General features: G+C 42.1%; 2 protein-coding genes across 3 annotated transcripts; both read left to right on the plus strand.

Moving 5' to 3' along the window:
- Positions 1–1,380: 1,380 nt before the first annotated feature.
- Positions 1,381–1,894, plus strand: LOC120768702 (the record flags this gene model as incomplete). Its single annotated transcript, XM_040095474.1, has 1 exon — positions 1,381–1,894. A coding segment is annotated over exon 1 (513 nt), but the record flags the coding sequence as incomplete, so codon positions are not given.
- An 83-nt stretch (positions 1,895–1,977) lies between these two features.
- LOC120769217 lies at positions 1,978–4,442 on the plus strand. 2 transcript variants are annotated; one of them, XR_005704831.1, is made up of 3 exons: positions 1,978–2,878; positions 2,933–3,431; positions 3,517–4,442. XR_005704831.1 is itself a non-coding variant. In XM_040096111.1 (2 exons), the coding sequence occupies exon 2, from the start codon at positions 3,687–3,689 to the stop codon at positions 4,137–4,139; it is 453 nt and encodes a 150-aa protein (XP_039952045.1). In that variant the 5' UTR covers positions 1,978–2,878; positions 2,933–3,686; the 3' UTR covers positions 4,140–4,442. The 2 variants fall into 2 exon arrangements, 1 of the variants encoding a protein (XP_039952045.1); XM_040096111.1 differs by having other exon boundaries at positions 2,933–4,442.
- The last annotated feature ends 11,373 nt before the right edge of the window (positions 4,443–15,815 follow it).

A 15,815-nucleotide genomic window follows, 5' to 3' on the forward strand; every position in this document is an offset into this window, starting at 1 on the left:
ATACGCCAAGAGTTCTATATTCCACGGCTTAAGCCTCAAATAAAAAAGTGCATTTTCATGTGCAAGATCTGCACTATGCATAAACAGAAGATGAGGACGCAGATTATGGCAGCACTTCCACCGGAACGCTGCAACTTCGCTCTGCCTTTCACTACTCCACAGGTGTTGATTTTGCTGGGCCTTTTCAGATAAAGGCGTCCATGCTAAGATCTCCCACTCTAATGAAAGGCTACGTGACTGTCTTTATCTGTTTTGCGACAAAAGCAGTGCACCTCGAGCTATGTACTAATCTGACAAAAGAGGCTTTTCTCGCGGCATTTGCTCGCTTCGTCGGACGACGCGGTTTTCCGTCCAAACTTATGAGCGACAATGGAAAACCTTTATCGGGGCTCAAAGAGCCACAAAAAAACAGTTTGTGGACTTTATAAACAAGTCTCTCTTGAGATTGTACAAAAGTACGCTCCCCAAGGCATTAATTGGCAGTTCATCCCCCCAAGAGCTCCTCATATGGGTGGTTTATGGGAATTAGCTGTAAAAAGCTTCAAGTCCCACTTAAAAAAGGTAGCTGGAAACTACAAATTTAATTACGAAGAATTTGCAACACTATTAATTCGCATTGAAGCCATTCTCAATTCACGGCCACTAACAACACTCTCGCAAGATTCCTCAGATCTCACAGCCCTAACTCCAGGGCACTTTCTCAATGTAGCACCCATTCTGGACACACCTGAGCCAGACGTGGAGCCGCTATCCTTATTAAATCGATGGGAAAGAATTAAAATTCTGCATCATAGTTTCAGTCGCAGATGGAAAGAAGACTATTTAAAGGACCTCCACAAGAGGTATCTATGGAAAACATCAGAAAATGCGCCACAGCTTGGAGATTGTGTACTTATTAACGACGATTGTCTCCCACCTACCGAGTGGCGGCTTGGCCGTATAGAAAAGCTCCATTATGGCTCAGACGGCCACATCCGGGTCGTTGACCTCCGTACTCAAAACGGAATACTCACCAGACCAGACGGTACGACGCCGAACTACTGCAGCCCGGCCTGCGCCCCATCAGTGGTGTCTGCACCTCGTTGCGCCAACCAAGCGTCGTCCAAAAGCGCCACAGCATCGCCCTGCTACTGGACCCAGCAACGTAGTGGCAACTCTCCAGCAACTACAAAGATTGCTAGGCTGAATATTCGCCTGAGGGGGTCGGGATGGCTAAATGAGATAAGCCGCTCCCCCTTAATGCCACTACACGAATACACCACCACCACCAATACGCCACACACACAGAACCTACATTCCACAGAACCCACACATCAACACTACCCACACGCGAGAGGACGCAAACACATACCACACTGCCATCACTGCAGACATACAGAAGATGTTTCGACAAATCCTGGTAGACAGACGACATCGTAAATGGCAACAAATACTTTGGCGTGAATTGCCAAATGAACCTCTTCAAGTGTACGAATTGAAGACGGTAACTTATGGAATGGCTTGTAGTCCATTCAACGCAATACGCGCACTGCGTCAATGTGCGAATGACAATTATGAAGTCATCTATGACCCAAGCCGGGCTGCCGCAACGCGTCATAGCATACTTTATAATTTCTACGTTGATGACTATTTGCATAGCGTCGACAGCGATGAACTTGCTATTACCCGTGCTCAAGATGTAGCGACTATTTTGAAACAACGACAATTAATATTGGGAAAGTGGAATTCCAATTCTACACACGTATTATCTGCGATAACCGGTACAACATTTTCTGCATCCGAACTAGAGTTGAACAACTCAACAACAAAGGTTTTGGGTCTTTACTGGGATCCAGTGAGCGACGAGCTCTTCTTCAAGTTAGGCTTAGTTGACGACACTTCAATGCATACCAAGCGAATGGTTTTGAATGACGTGACGAAATTATATGATCCAACTGGGGTATTGGCACCCGTGGTCGTGGTGGCCAAACTATTCATACAGGACTTATGGAAGGCTGGTCTCCCATGGGACGCTGAACTTCCTCCAGAACTACTCAATTCATGGGTCTTATTCCGCAACAGTTTGCAAGATATTAAACGACTTCGTTTTCCTCGTTGGCTAGGTATACGAGTGGGCTCTTTGGTGCATTTACACGGCTTTTGCGATGCTAGTCGTAAAGCGTATGCAGCAGTCTATATGTTCAAACGATTGAAAAAGGTGGTACATCCCGCACAGCTCTTATTTCAGCAAAGACGAAGATAGCACCAATTAAGGATGTGACGATGCCACGCCTCGAACTGTGTGGTGCTCATCTTCTATCCAAGGCGATGGACAACGTACGTCAAGCCTTAGGCCTACAGGACGCCCCATGTACATATTAGTGTGATTCCACTATTGTTTTATGCTGGATACGCAAACCACCATCCACGTTCAAACAATATGTATCCAATCGGGTAGCTTACATCCAAGCCAATTCAGACATTAACGCTTGGAAGCACATTCGCTCGGAATCAAATCCAGCCGACTGTGCAAGCAGAGGCCTATCTCCCGCCGTCTTAGCAGATAATCAACTTTGGTGGACCGGACCGACGTGCATTCACCAAGGCGTGGGGGAAATGCGCTTACCTTCTTTGACGGAGGAGGAGGAGGAGCACCTCTCCATTGCTGAATCTCGTGTGGCATCCATCTTCGTTTCTAGAGCTAATTACCAGTGGATTATGACATCCACGAAAGACAACAGGATACCCCTCATAGAGAAATTTTGCAAATTGAGTCGTTTACTTAACACCACTGTTTGGTTAAGGCGATGGTTACCGAAATACCGCGGTTAAAGGAACGGTATAGTTCCTGTCGCAGATCAGCACTGGGATTTACTTCTGCATATTCGACCAGCACAAGGTATTCATTTTAAACAAGAAATTAAGGCTCTTGAATTGCATTCCAGAATTGCAGGTCGCATTGAAATCTTAGCACTCAATCCTTTCTTGGACGCAGACGGCATACTGAGAGTAGGTGGTCGACTCGCAAACTCCGACTTAAGTGAAGATCAGCGACATCAAACTATAATTCCGCGTGGGGCCATGGCTTATTTACTAGTCGCTGATGCTCATACACGTTGCTTACATGGTGGTATACAACAAATGCTTCAGTTTCTTAGACAACGCTTCTGGCTTATAGGCGCACGGGCGCAAGTAAAGTCTTTCATCTGGCTTGCACTACATGTCGTAGGCATCTTCAAATTATACAACGTCAACAAATGGCTTCGCTCCCGAAAGACCGTGTACTAGTGGCCCCACCATTCTCTCGTAGTGGCTTGGATTACTGCGGGCCATTCCATGTACGTGTGGGAACACATCGCGCCACCCCGACTACAAAAACCTATGCTGCCATATTTATTTGTATGACGTCACGATCGGTTCACATTGAACTGGCAGAGGACTTGAGTACACAGGTATTTATAGATGTTTACGATCGTTTTATTAGTCGACGGGGTATCTGTACCATCTTATAAAGTGATAATGGAACACAATTTGTAGGGGCTAATCGTCAAGTGCAGGAAGACTTAAAGGCTTGGGTAACAGCACATGCTCAACAACATCTGGCAGCTGAAGGTACATGTTGGAAGTCCATAACACCTTCCGCACCTCATCACGGTGGTCTATGGGAGGCAGCAGTTCGTTCAGCTAAAAAGTATCTGCTGAGGATAATGGGCAGCCAGACGTTGCGTTACACTGAATTGTCTACTCTCCTGACTCGCATCGAGGCGTGTTTAAGTTCGAGACCACTGATAGCTCTCTACGATGATCCTGAAGGAGGGATAGCTCTAACACCGGGTGACTTCCTGATCGAACAACCACTCAATTGTCGTCCAGATCCTCCATTGCCTGAAGCTCCAGAAAACTGTCTTCGATATTGGCAACGCCTCCAGAAAATGTTGGAGCATTTTTGGCGCCCCTGGCAATCCGAATATCTAAACACTCTTCAGAACCGGACCAAATGGACTAGATCGGAACCCAATGTTCAGCGTGGAGATGTAGTTCTTATACGTGGTGAAAATTTGCCACCATCGGTTTGGGGTATGGGACGAGTGATTGACGTTCACCCGGGCAGTGATGGGTTGGTGCGTACCGTGACGATAGAGTACAATACCAACCAGTGAATGTAAATGTAATTTTACCATATTTCAACTATAGACATACCTATATGTATGTAGATATGTATCATATGGCGTGATGCTACAATCCGTTAACCAAATATGTATTTAATGAGAAACTCAATAAAGAAGCGGCCTATTTCGTGACAGACTGGTGTAGCAATCATACGAGCTTTTCAATTAGCGGAATTTTAGGACAACTCTTATACAAGAGGTATTTTAAGGTAGGAAAGTAACAACAGATCCAGATCAATATGAAAAGGCTCGACAAGATAACATCGTCAGGCTAAGGACAAAAAGAGACGCAGACTTATTAAACCATAACAGAAATCGTAAGAAGATAATTAATTATCAACCAAGACAGGTGGTATATGTAAAAGTAAATACCAGGCTAGGATCGAAGCTTTCCCCAAGACTTAGAAAGGAAGTAGTCAAGGAAAATAAAAACACCACTATTTTAACACAACGGGTAAAATAATCCATAAAAGCCTTATCAAAACTTAACATGTACAGACATCAACGGCAAAACTAATACACGTAATAGACCGTAACCAAATTCAAAATGCGCTGTATCAACTATATGATTACACCGAAAATAGTTTGAAACGTAGTCCACTATATACCACCCATCAGAACGAATAAATAAACTCACGTCTATATCAAACGAGGACGAGCAGTTCAGGTAGTTTGCATAATCATATTAATATTAGATACGCAACACAATGGGCACGGTTAAATATCATAGATACACTTTTAGTAAATGAGGAAGAGTTAATTGAAATAGAGAACACATAAAAAATAATGATAAAAAACATGGAAAACCGATAGAAGAAATCATGGAGTTTTCTGACGTTTCAATTCTACACAATAAAACTATAATTTTATACATTGTTAAAATACCAAATCTATATAAGAAACAGAATATCAAAATACACTTGTAAAACCATTAATTAAAAATAATTAAATTTACATTTAAATATTCGTTAACAAAAATTGTAAATTTAGCGTTCTAAGAAATTGTAAAACCGTACATTAACAAATAGTTAAAACAAAATTGTTAATATAAGTAATTCATATTGTACTGGCGGAAGAACTCGGCGAAGGTACCATTCTATTAAACAACTACAATGGTAACACAACTTGGAATGGCACAGATTTGCATTTAGAGGGCACCTATACAATACAAACATCTGATGATTCGGTGGTAATCAACAACAAACGGTTCAGCAACTTGGAATCCACCATAATGAAACCAAGAATTCGTCTCGTACAGTTTACACCTAGCGAAACTGAATGATTGAAGATATTATTCCTAGAGGTTCTAGAGTATTACTGTGGTAATCCTTTTTGGCATTGCTCTGACTCTCGTCTTCGGATTGCAGCAATACAATCAACGGCTGAAGTGTATAATATTGCCGATAAAACTTGCAACAGTCACAGAAACAAAAAGAGCAGCCATAGCCGCATCACCGAACTGCAATGAACCAACAATCGAGATACGAAGTAACCTGCCCTAATTTGGTAACATTCCGTATTCCTGGAAATCGCTTGAAGACAAGCATAAATTCGAGGGGGAAGAGTTAAAAAATAAAACATTGTATTCAACTGTGGGGACACACCAAATCTGGTAACACCAATCCGGTGTTGTAAAATACCCCTTTTCGGACATCTCCTGTGGATTACCCAAGCCGAATTACGGAATGTCGGGTAAAGCTCATTTTTTCGTGACATTCATTTTCGGAAGGCTTCGCTTGTACAGTTCGAGTGCTACAGAACAGCTAACGCCATTTTTTCTTCAATTGTGCCTTACAAAATTTAATTTGAAATTATAAATAAAATTTAATTATTATATTATCAATTATATAAATAAAGTTTGTAAAAAATAACTTATATTCTTCATATTTGCAGAATTTGCTAGTCATAATATAAAATTGGTAGATATATTTCTTTCTTAAGATTATCTTATGCAACCCTATTAAGCCCTGCACAATAGCAATACTAACAGGATGTTTGAATATTTTAAAATTAGGTTTAGAAGATTTGCAATCCTGATGATGAATACTGTGTGATTAAGATTTTCTATTATCAAAATTACCCGATATTATTAATTTTTTATGAAAATCAACGGCACGATTCCGATTACTTTGGCGGAGGGGTAAAAAAACCGAATTTCCGTATAAATGTGCGGATAGGGGAGCTTCTCCAGAGGAGGTATATCCAAAAACAATATTAAAATAACTAATATTTTTTAATATATTCACGTTTAAAAATTCAAAAATTTGCACTAAGAACACATGTTATTTCTCCATGTTTCACTAAATTTGTTCACGTTTTTTACTCTGTACATTTAAACATATACTCTTAGCATTGAAGAGGATGGCATTGGGAGGATGGAGTCATGTGTAGAAGTTCACGCAAGTGAGGAAAGTTCTCTGATCGCCATTCACTTGGGAGTGGCCCGAAAAGATTCTTTTACACATGGCTGAAGCAGCTCTCTACTTCCGGTCTTTGACCAAGTATCCTCTGGGTAGCCTAAGACATCCGTTCGAAGGCGAGCTAAAGTGAGAAGGCGAAACATCCCCTACATAGGGTTGTGCGCTGGGTTTGGGACCCGCCACGTAAAAAACACTCCCAGTGAAAAGGAATAACAAGCCTCGGATGAGAGACCCCCCTTTTGATGACGACCATTGCAAACGAAAGGAGGACTACGATATAAGGGCATGCACCTGGAATGTCCGGAGCCTTAATTGGGAAGGTGCCGCCGCCCAGCTGGTTGATGTCCTCGCGAAAATAAAGGCTGACATCACCGCCGTCCAAGAAATGCGATAGACGGGACAAGGACGAGTAGTTCCTTGTGACATTTACTACAGTGGCCATATAAAGGAGCGCAAGTTTGCTGTTGGATTCGTAGTGAGAGAGAGACTTCGTCGCCGAGCACTATCATTCACTCCGATGAATGAACGTCTAGCCACAATCCGCATCAAAGCGAGGTTCTTCAACATATCGCTGATTTGCGCCCACGCCACGCTTGGAACGCGCTTATGAGAGCTGCCCCCGCCACGATGTCAAAATCGTGCTTGGCGACCTTAACGCCAGGGTGGGCAAAGAAGGTGTCTTAGGCACTACGGCCGAGGTCCTAACATCGACTCAGACCACTATCTTGTTGCAGCTAAGATTCGCACCCGCCTCTGCGCAGCAAAAAACGCACGTCAACAAACACTAGGAAGGTTCGACGTCGAGAAGCTGCAATCACAACAGACAGTCGAACGATTTTCTACTCGGCTTGCACTCCTGCTCTCTGAGAGCACACGTCAACAACTCGGTATAAGGGAACTTTGCGACGGCATTTCAAACTCCATACGTACAGCTGCAACCGAAACCATTGGTTTTCGGAAAGTGCAAAAGAATAACTGGTACGACGAGGAGTGCCGTGTCGCAGCGGAGAGAAAACAGACTGCCTACCTCGCAACATTACGATCGACCACAACACGTGCGGGATGGGATAGATACCGAGAGTTGAAAAGGGAAGCGAGACGCATTTGCAGACAGAAAAAGAAAAAGACCGAAATGCGTGAGTATGAAGAGCTTGATAAACTGGCCGACAGGGGTAATGCTCGAAAATTCTACGAAAAACTGCGTCGGCTTACAGAAGGTTTCAAGACCGGAGCATACTCTTGCAGAACCCCCGAAGGTGATCTAGTCACCGATGCCCTGAGCAAAATTAGATTATGAAGGGAACACTTCTCCAGCCTGCTGAATGGCAGGAGAAGGCGAACCCGCTTCCCCAATCGATGACGATGGAGCAGACGTTCCATTACCCGACCGTGAAGAAGTTCGAATAGTAATTGCCCGCCTGAAGAACAACAAAGCGGCGGTGGCCGATGGATTACCGGCCGAGCTATTCAAGCCCGGAGGCGAAGAACTGATAATAAGTCTGCATCAGCTTCTTTGTAAAATATGGTCAGACGAAAGCATGCCCAACGATTGGAATTTAAGTGTGCTATGCCCAATCCATAAAAAAGGTGACCCCACAATCTGTGCCAACTACCGTGGGATTAGTCTCCTCAACATCGCATATAAGGTTCTATCGAGCGTACTGTGTGACAGATTAAAGCCAACGTCAACAAGCTGATTGGACCTTGTCAGTGTAGCTTTAGACATATAAAATATACAACCGACCAGATATTCACCATGCGCCAAATCTTGGAAAAGACCCGTGAAAGGAGAATCGATGTCTGAATTTGGTATCTCCGCAAAACTAATACGGCTGTGTAAACTGACGTTGAGTAACACCAAAAGCTCCGTCAGGATCGGGAAGGACCTCTCCGAGCCGTTCGATACCAAACGAGGTTTCAGACAAGGCGACTCCCTATCGTGCGACTTCTTCAACCTGCTTCTGGAGAAAATAGTTCGAGCTGCATAACTAAACAGAGAAGGTACCATCTTCTATAAGAGTGTACAGCTGCTGGCGTATGCCGACGATATTGATATCATCGGCCTCAACACCCGCGCCGTTAGTTCTGCTTTCACCAGACTGGACAAGGAAGCAAAAGAAATGGGTCTGGCAGTAAACGAGGGCAAGACGAAATATCTCCTGTCATCGAACAAACACTCGTCGCACTCGTGACTTGGCTCTCACGTCACTGTTGACAGTCATTACTTTGAAGTTGTAGATAATTTCGTCTATCTTGGAACTAGAAACAGGTGCTACTTCGGACTGAGTAGGCAATTCAAAAGTAAAGTCCTCTCTCGACGAACAAAAGCTAAACTCTATAAGTCGGTCATGATTCCCGTCCTGCTATATGGTGCAGAGGCTTGGACGATGACAGCAACCGATGAGTCGACGTTACGAGTTTTCGAGAGAAAAGTTCTGCGAAAGATTTATGGCCCTTTGCGCATTGGCCACGGCGAATATCGCATTCGATGGAACGATGAGCTGTACGAGATATACGACGACATTGACATAGTTCAGCGAATTAAAAGACAGCGCTGGTTAGGTCATGTTGTCCGGATGGACGAAAACACTCCAGCTCTGAAAGTATTCGACGCAGTTCCCGCCGGGGGAAGCAGAGGAAGAGGAAGACCTCCACTCCGTTGGAAGGACCTAGTGTAGAAGGACCTGGCTTCGCTTGGAATATCCAATTGGCGCCACGTAACGAAAAAAAGAAACGACAGGCGCGCTGTTGTTAACTCGGCTATAATCGCGTAAGCGGTGTCTACGCCAATTAAGAAGAAGAAGAAGCATTGAAATAAGCTCACATTTCACATTTATTTTGTAATTTTCCAGCTAAATTTAGTAATTTAAAAATCACTTATCAAATTTATGGCTGAAAAGTTTAGAGTGTTTATATTTACGAGGAAAACCAGTTTTGCCACACCTTAAAAACCAAAAGTGAAGGATTTTTCAGCGTTTCACAGTGTTTTTTTTTTGTACTTTCGAGTTTATCCTTTTTCTTTATTAACTATAAAAAAACTATAAAGATGATTTTTCAAGCTAAAATTGAATATGTAAACACTTTTCCATATACATACATATATGGATAATATGTGATTTATATTTAATAAACACAGATAAGTAAAATCGTGTGATAATATTATAATAGTTTGTCAAAAAAGTCTTGCGGTATTTTCGCTAGTTGGCGCTATAAGCGCGTAGTTCTAGTTTTATTCGTCGCATCGGGTCATGCTATACCTTTTTTATAAGCTCATTTCACGCGCTAACACATGTTTGATTGATTGTCGTTCGTGAGTTATAGCGTCGAAAACATGGAGCAAAATAAAGAGAAAATACGGCATATTTTACAGTACTACTACGATAAAGGCAAAAATGCATCTCAAGCCACCAATAAAATTTGTGCAGTTTATGGACCCGATTTCCACCGCACAACGATGGTTTCAACATTTTCGTTCTGGTGTAGAGGTGGTCGAAGATGCGCCACGCTCCGGAAGGCCTGTCGTCGAAGGTTGCGATAAAATCGCTGAATTGGTCGAAAAAGACCGGCATAGTGGCAGCCGTAGCATCGGTCAAGAGCTGGGCATGAGTCATCAAAAATTCATTTCAATTTCATTAAAAAAAAAAATTCAATAAAAATATCGCAAGACTTTTTTGACAACCAATTATATATGATTGTAATACTCCTTTCTGCGTTGGCGGCCTTCGGCAGCGCCTTAAAAAAATAACCCTGGAGGAGCGAATACCCGGGGTGACTGAATTACTTTCGCGTAGTACTCCTTTCTGCGTTAAAAATAAAAAAAAAAATATATTGAGTTTTCGTTATAAAGTGGTTATATTTTTTGGTTATCATGCACTTATATTGAAACAAAATTTGAGTTTTCGTTATAAATTGGATAAATTTTGGTTATTATATCTATCAGCGATTTCGATTCATTTTTGATGATACATTGTTTTGTATTTTAGGTGACGATATATATATTATTATATTTAAAATATGAGTTTTGGATATAAATTGGTTATATTTTTTGGTTATCATGCACTCATATTGAAACAAAATTTGAGTTTACGTACTGTACTGTATATTTTTCACTTTATTACGTAAAATTATTATATCATATTTCTTATACATATCTCCTTCTTAATTGGCGCAGACACCGCTTACGCGATTATAGCCGAGTTAATAACAGCGCGCCAGTCGTTTCTCCTTTCGCTACGTGGCGCCAATTGGATATTCCAAGCGAAGCCAGGTCACTCTCCACTTGGTCCTTCCAACGGAGTGGAGGTCTTCCTCTTCCTTTGCTTCCCCCGGCGGGTAATGCGTCGAATACTTTCAGAGCTGGAGTGTTTTCGTCCATCCGGACAACATGACCTAGCCAGCGTAGCCGCTGTCTTTTAATTCGCTGAACTATGTCAATATCGTCTCTCGTACAGCCCATCGTTCCATCGAATGCGATATTCGGCATTGCCAATGCGCAAAGGACCATAAATCTTTCGCAGAACCTTCCTCTCGAAAACTCGCAACGTCGCCTTATCGGTTGTTGTCATCGTCCAAGCCTCTGCACCATGCAGCAGGACGGGAATCATGACCGACTTATAGAGTTTAGCTTTTGTTCGTCGAGAGAGGACTTTACTTTTCAATTGCCTACTCAGTCCGAAGTAGCACCTGTTTCTAGGCTGACATTGTTGGTGGGGTTAATGCTGGTTCCTAAATAGACGAAATTATCTACAACTTCAAAGTAATGACTGTCAACAGTGGCGTGAGAGCCAAGTCGCGAGTGCGACGACTGTTTGTTTGATGACAAGAGATATTTCGTCTTGCCCTCGTTCACTGCGGCATAAAGGCAGCTCCTTTTCGTGCTGTCGAAAGCAGCTTTGAAATCGACGAAGAGGTGGTGTGTGTCGATTCTTTTTTCACGGGACCTTTCCAAAATTTAGCGCATGGTGAATATCTGGTCGGTTGTTGATTTTCCAGGTCTGAAGCCATACTGATAAGGTCCAATCAGTTTGTTGACGGTGGGCTTAAATCTTTCACACAATACGCACGATAGAACCTTATATGCGATGTTGAGCAGGCTAATCCCACGGTAGTTGGCACAGATTGTGGGGTCTCCTTTTTTATGGATTGGGCATAGCACACTTAAATTCCAATCGTTGGGCATGCTTTCGTCCGACCATATTTTACAAAGAAGCTGATGCATGCTCCTTATCCTCCTTCGCCGCCGTGTTTGAATAGCTCGGCCGGCAATCCGTCGGCCCCTGCCGCTTTGTTGTTCTTCAGGCGGGCAATTGCTATTCGAACTTCTTCATGGTTGGGCAATGGAACGGAGCAGACGTCGATTGGGGAATCGGGTTCGCCTTCTCCTGGCGTTGTACTTTCACTGCCATTCAGCAGGCTGGATAAGTGTTCCCTCCACAATTTAAGTATGCTCTGGGCATCGGTGACTAGATCACCTTTGGGGGTTCTACAAGAGTATGGTCCTTCCGTGAAACCTTCTGTAAGCCGGTGCATTTTTTTTTGTAGAATTTTCGAGCGTTACCCCTGTCGGCCAGCTTATCAAGCTCTTCATACTCACGCATTTCGGCCTCTTTCTTTTTCTGTCTGCAAATTCGTCTCGCTTCCCTTTTCAACTCTCGGTATCTATTCCATCCCGAACGTTTTGTGGTCGATCAGCCTCAACCCGTTTGGGGATGCTTTGTCGTGGAGGCTGAATTTACTGACCGTAGTGCGAAAGATACCTTCTTTGCGTGGCGGGGGCAGCTCTCATAGGTGCGCTCCTAGCGCTCATAGAAGGCATCTTTGGTCACATCTTCCTGTTGAAGAACCTCGCTTTAATGCGGATTGTGGCTACACGTTCATACACCGGAGTGAATGATAGTACACGGCGACGGAACCTCTCCCCCACCACGAATCCCACACCAAACTTGCGCTCCTTTATATGGCCACTGTAGTAAATGCCACAAGGACCTACTCGTCTTGGTCCTTGTCCCGTCTATCGCATTTCTTGGACGGCGGTGATGTCAGCCTTTAGTCCAACGAGGCAGCTGGGCAGCGGCACCTTCCCAATTAAGGGACCGGACATTCCAGATGCATGCCCTCAGTTTCAGTTAGTGCTTTTATTTTGGTTAGCAGTTTATTACTTTTGACATATAAACATGTTAGCGTGTTTGTTACCCATTTGTTAGCGGTACCAAGCATATATGTATGTTACCTGTATATATTATGATATTTGTTACCCATTTGTTACTTCTAACAAATATAATTATTTTAAATTAATTTTCAGTAATATTTATAACATTTGCTTTATTTAATTGTAAAAAAATATTTATTTAAACTAATTGTTAAAATTAATTAATACCATATATGTATGTATACATAGTATGTGAGGAATAATCAATTTTGTAAAGACGGGTTGTTAATTGAAACTTTCAAAGTTATTAATAGATTTCACATTAATATACATATTATTACAAGTTATATAAACAGAACACAAAACATAGGTATAGGTATAACTTTAAATCAATAACTATATGGCCCTTTCTACTGCTGTGAGCTCTTTGTAAGTTTCTGTAACACTTTTTTTAATATTCTTGTTTTCTATACACATTTAGAAACCATCGCGATTCTTTGCCATTTCTGCCAAAATATCGCCGCCTATAAAGACCATAAATTTTAATACTTTTTTTTCTCTGTTACATTTTTTTATTTGCAAATAATTACCACTAACTCATCCTCACGCGCCCGATATGCTTGTACAATTCCAGTCATGTAATGATATTTGCCGTTTGTATGGTAATAAACATTGACCCAGCAAAGCCTTGTCCTTCAAAATTTATTAAATGTGGTTGGAATACCGCCTTAAAACATTTATCACACAACCATCGGGTAACTGCTACAAAAAAAAAAAATAGTATATTAGTAAAATTCGTTAGTTGAAAGCTATTTGTGACACGCTCAGTTGTTTTCAACGCTACTCACTGTTTCATGTCGTTGTCATGGTCTATCTATCAAAGTTTTTCTTTCATCATGCTGTTACGAAGGCAGCGTTTGATTAAATGTATAAATTAACTCCAGTAGCTCATCCACATACGGGGATTTCACGCGTAGCTTGAGTGACAGCCACTGCGTTGGTCGCTTGATGCTATTATTAATGCAACTGAAGACATTGAGAGGATAAGGAAATTCGTTATCTCATATCAGCTATTGCGATGGTCGCTTCATTCTATTATCAGTGCAACAGAAGATATTGGAAGCATAAGAAAATTGGTGAACTTCTACAAAGTCACGTAGCAAATAGTGAACACAGCCTCTAGTTATATTCTTTATAGATTTAAGTTTCGATTGTAAATTGTTTTTCATAAGGTGCAGTTCTATCTCACCGAATTCTAAATTTTTTTTAACTTTACTAAACTGGCGTCCAAAAAGAAGGATTGGAATCCAACAAGTAAAAATAAGTAAAGAAACATGTAAGTAGAGTGCTTATTAAAAAAAATCTAAATAAATTAAAAAAATTGTTTTGCTTTTAAAAATAAAAAAATTTATATGCGGGAATTATTCATATAGTCTTCGCGAAAGATTAATTAATTTTTCATAAAATATTTTGATATTTTTACGAGTGACAGTGAAGTAGAGTGTCCGGATTGACCATATATGTATGAAATGTCGTTCAGAGAATCTGAAATCAAAACGCTTATTGAGTTTCCTATTAACACTGCACTCTCAAATCGAGGACACACTTTTGAACAAAGGGTAAAAACTTTAGAAAGTAAATTTGCATCATTAACGGTACCCGAAGTAGAAGTATTTAAAGATGCTGAAATAGTATCAGGAATATGTTGCGACGAAACATTAGACATGCTAAAGCCACTACATGACTTCGAGGGGAAATACGAGACATAGTTATGTCTCGTGGAGTAAGTCTGCTCATACTGCTAATAAACTTTGTGAGAGTTATATGGGAAGTTCTAAACACTACCAAGCATTAGGCATTATTAGAAATAAAATAAGGGGCTCTGCTGACATGGTGCTGTCCCATACCAGGGATAATGGGATATCCAATTTATTCCAGTGTGAGAGCGCCTCAAAATAAGCGTTTTTATAACATTTTCCAATATAGTCAGATCAAATAAAATAAGAATTTTTGGGCATTTAAATTAAAACATCCAACATTTATTACGATTGCAAATAATTATATATTGGACTTTTAATATATGGCGAATCTACTTAAATCCGAAAGCATAGAAGCTCCCAAATAAATTCAGCTAAAATTCAGGGAAAAGTTAGCAAAAAAACAGGAGTATTTGCTGACTCTAATGAGACAAATGGAGGATGGAGTCATGTGTAGAAGTTCACGCAAGTGAGGAAAGTTCTCTGATCGCCATTCACTTGGGAGTGGCCCGAAACGATTCTTTTACACATGGCTCAAGCAGCTCACGACTTCCGGTCTTTGACCAAGTATCCTCTAGGTAGCCTAAGAACATCCGTTCGAAGGCGAGCTAAAGTGAGAAGGCGAAACATCCCCTACATAGGGTTGTGCGCTGGGTTTGGGACCCGCCACGTAAAAAAACACTCCCAATGAAAAGGAACAACAAGCCTCGGATGAGAGACCCCCCTTTTTATGACGACCATGACAAACGAAATAAGGACCACGAATTGAGGGCATGCACCTGGAATATCCGGACCCTTAATTGGGAAGGTGCCGCTGCCCAGCTGGTTGATGTCCTCGCAAAAATAAAGGCTGACATCACCGCCATCCAAGAAATGCGATGGACGGGACAAGGACTGAGACGAGTAGGTCCTTGTGACATTTACTACAGTGGCCATATAAAGGAGCGCAAGTTTGGTGTTGGATTCGTGGTGGGAGAGAGACTCCGTCGCCGAGTACTATCATTCACTCCGGTGAATGAACGTCTAGCCACAATCCGCATCAAAGCGAGGTTCTTCAACATATCGCTGATTTGCGCCCACGCCCCGACGGAAGAGAAGGACGATGTGACCAAAGATGCCTTCTATGAGCGCTTGGAGCGCGCTTATGAGAGCTGCCCCCGCCATGATGTCAAAATCGTGCTTGGCGACTTTAACGCCAGGGTGGGCAAAGAAGGTATCTTTGGCACTACGGTCGGTAAATTCAGCCTCCACGACGAAACATCCCCAAATGGGTTGAGGCTGATTGACTTCGCCGGGGCCCGAAATATGGTTATCTGTAGTACTAGATTCCAGCATAAGAAGA

Source organism: Bactrocera tryoni, chromosome 2 (genome assembly GCF_016617805.1).
Source record: "Bactrocera tryoni isolate S06 chromosome 2, CSIRO_BtryS06_freeze2, whole genome shotgun sequence".
In the NCBI taxonomy this organism is placed as follows: Eukaryota; Metazoa; Arthropoda; class Insecta; order Diptera; family Tephritidae; genus Bactrocera; species Bactrocera tryoni.

Bases quoted from the DNA above. Each gene is read 5' to 3' on its own strand.
- LOC120769217 (XM_040096111.1), top strand. From the start codon at position 3,687: ATGGGCAGCCAGACGTTGCGTTACACTGAATTGTCTACTCTCCTGACT.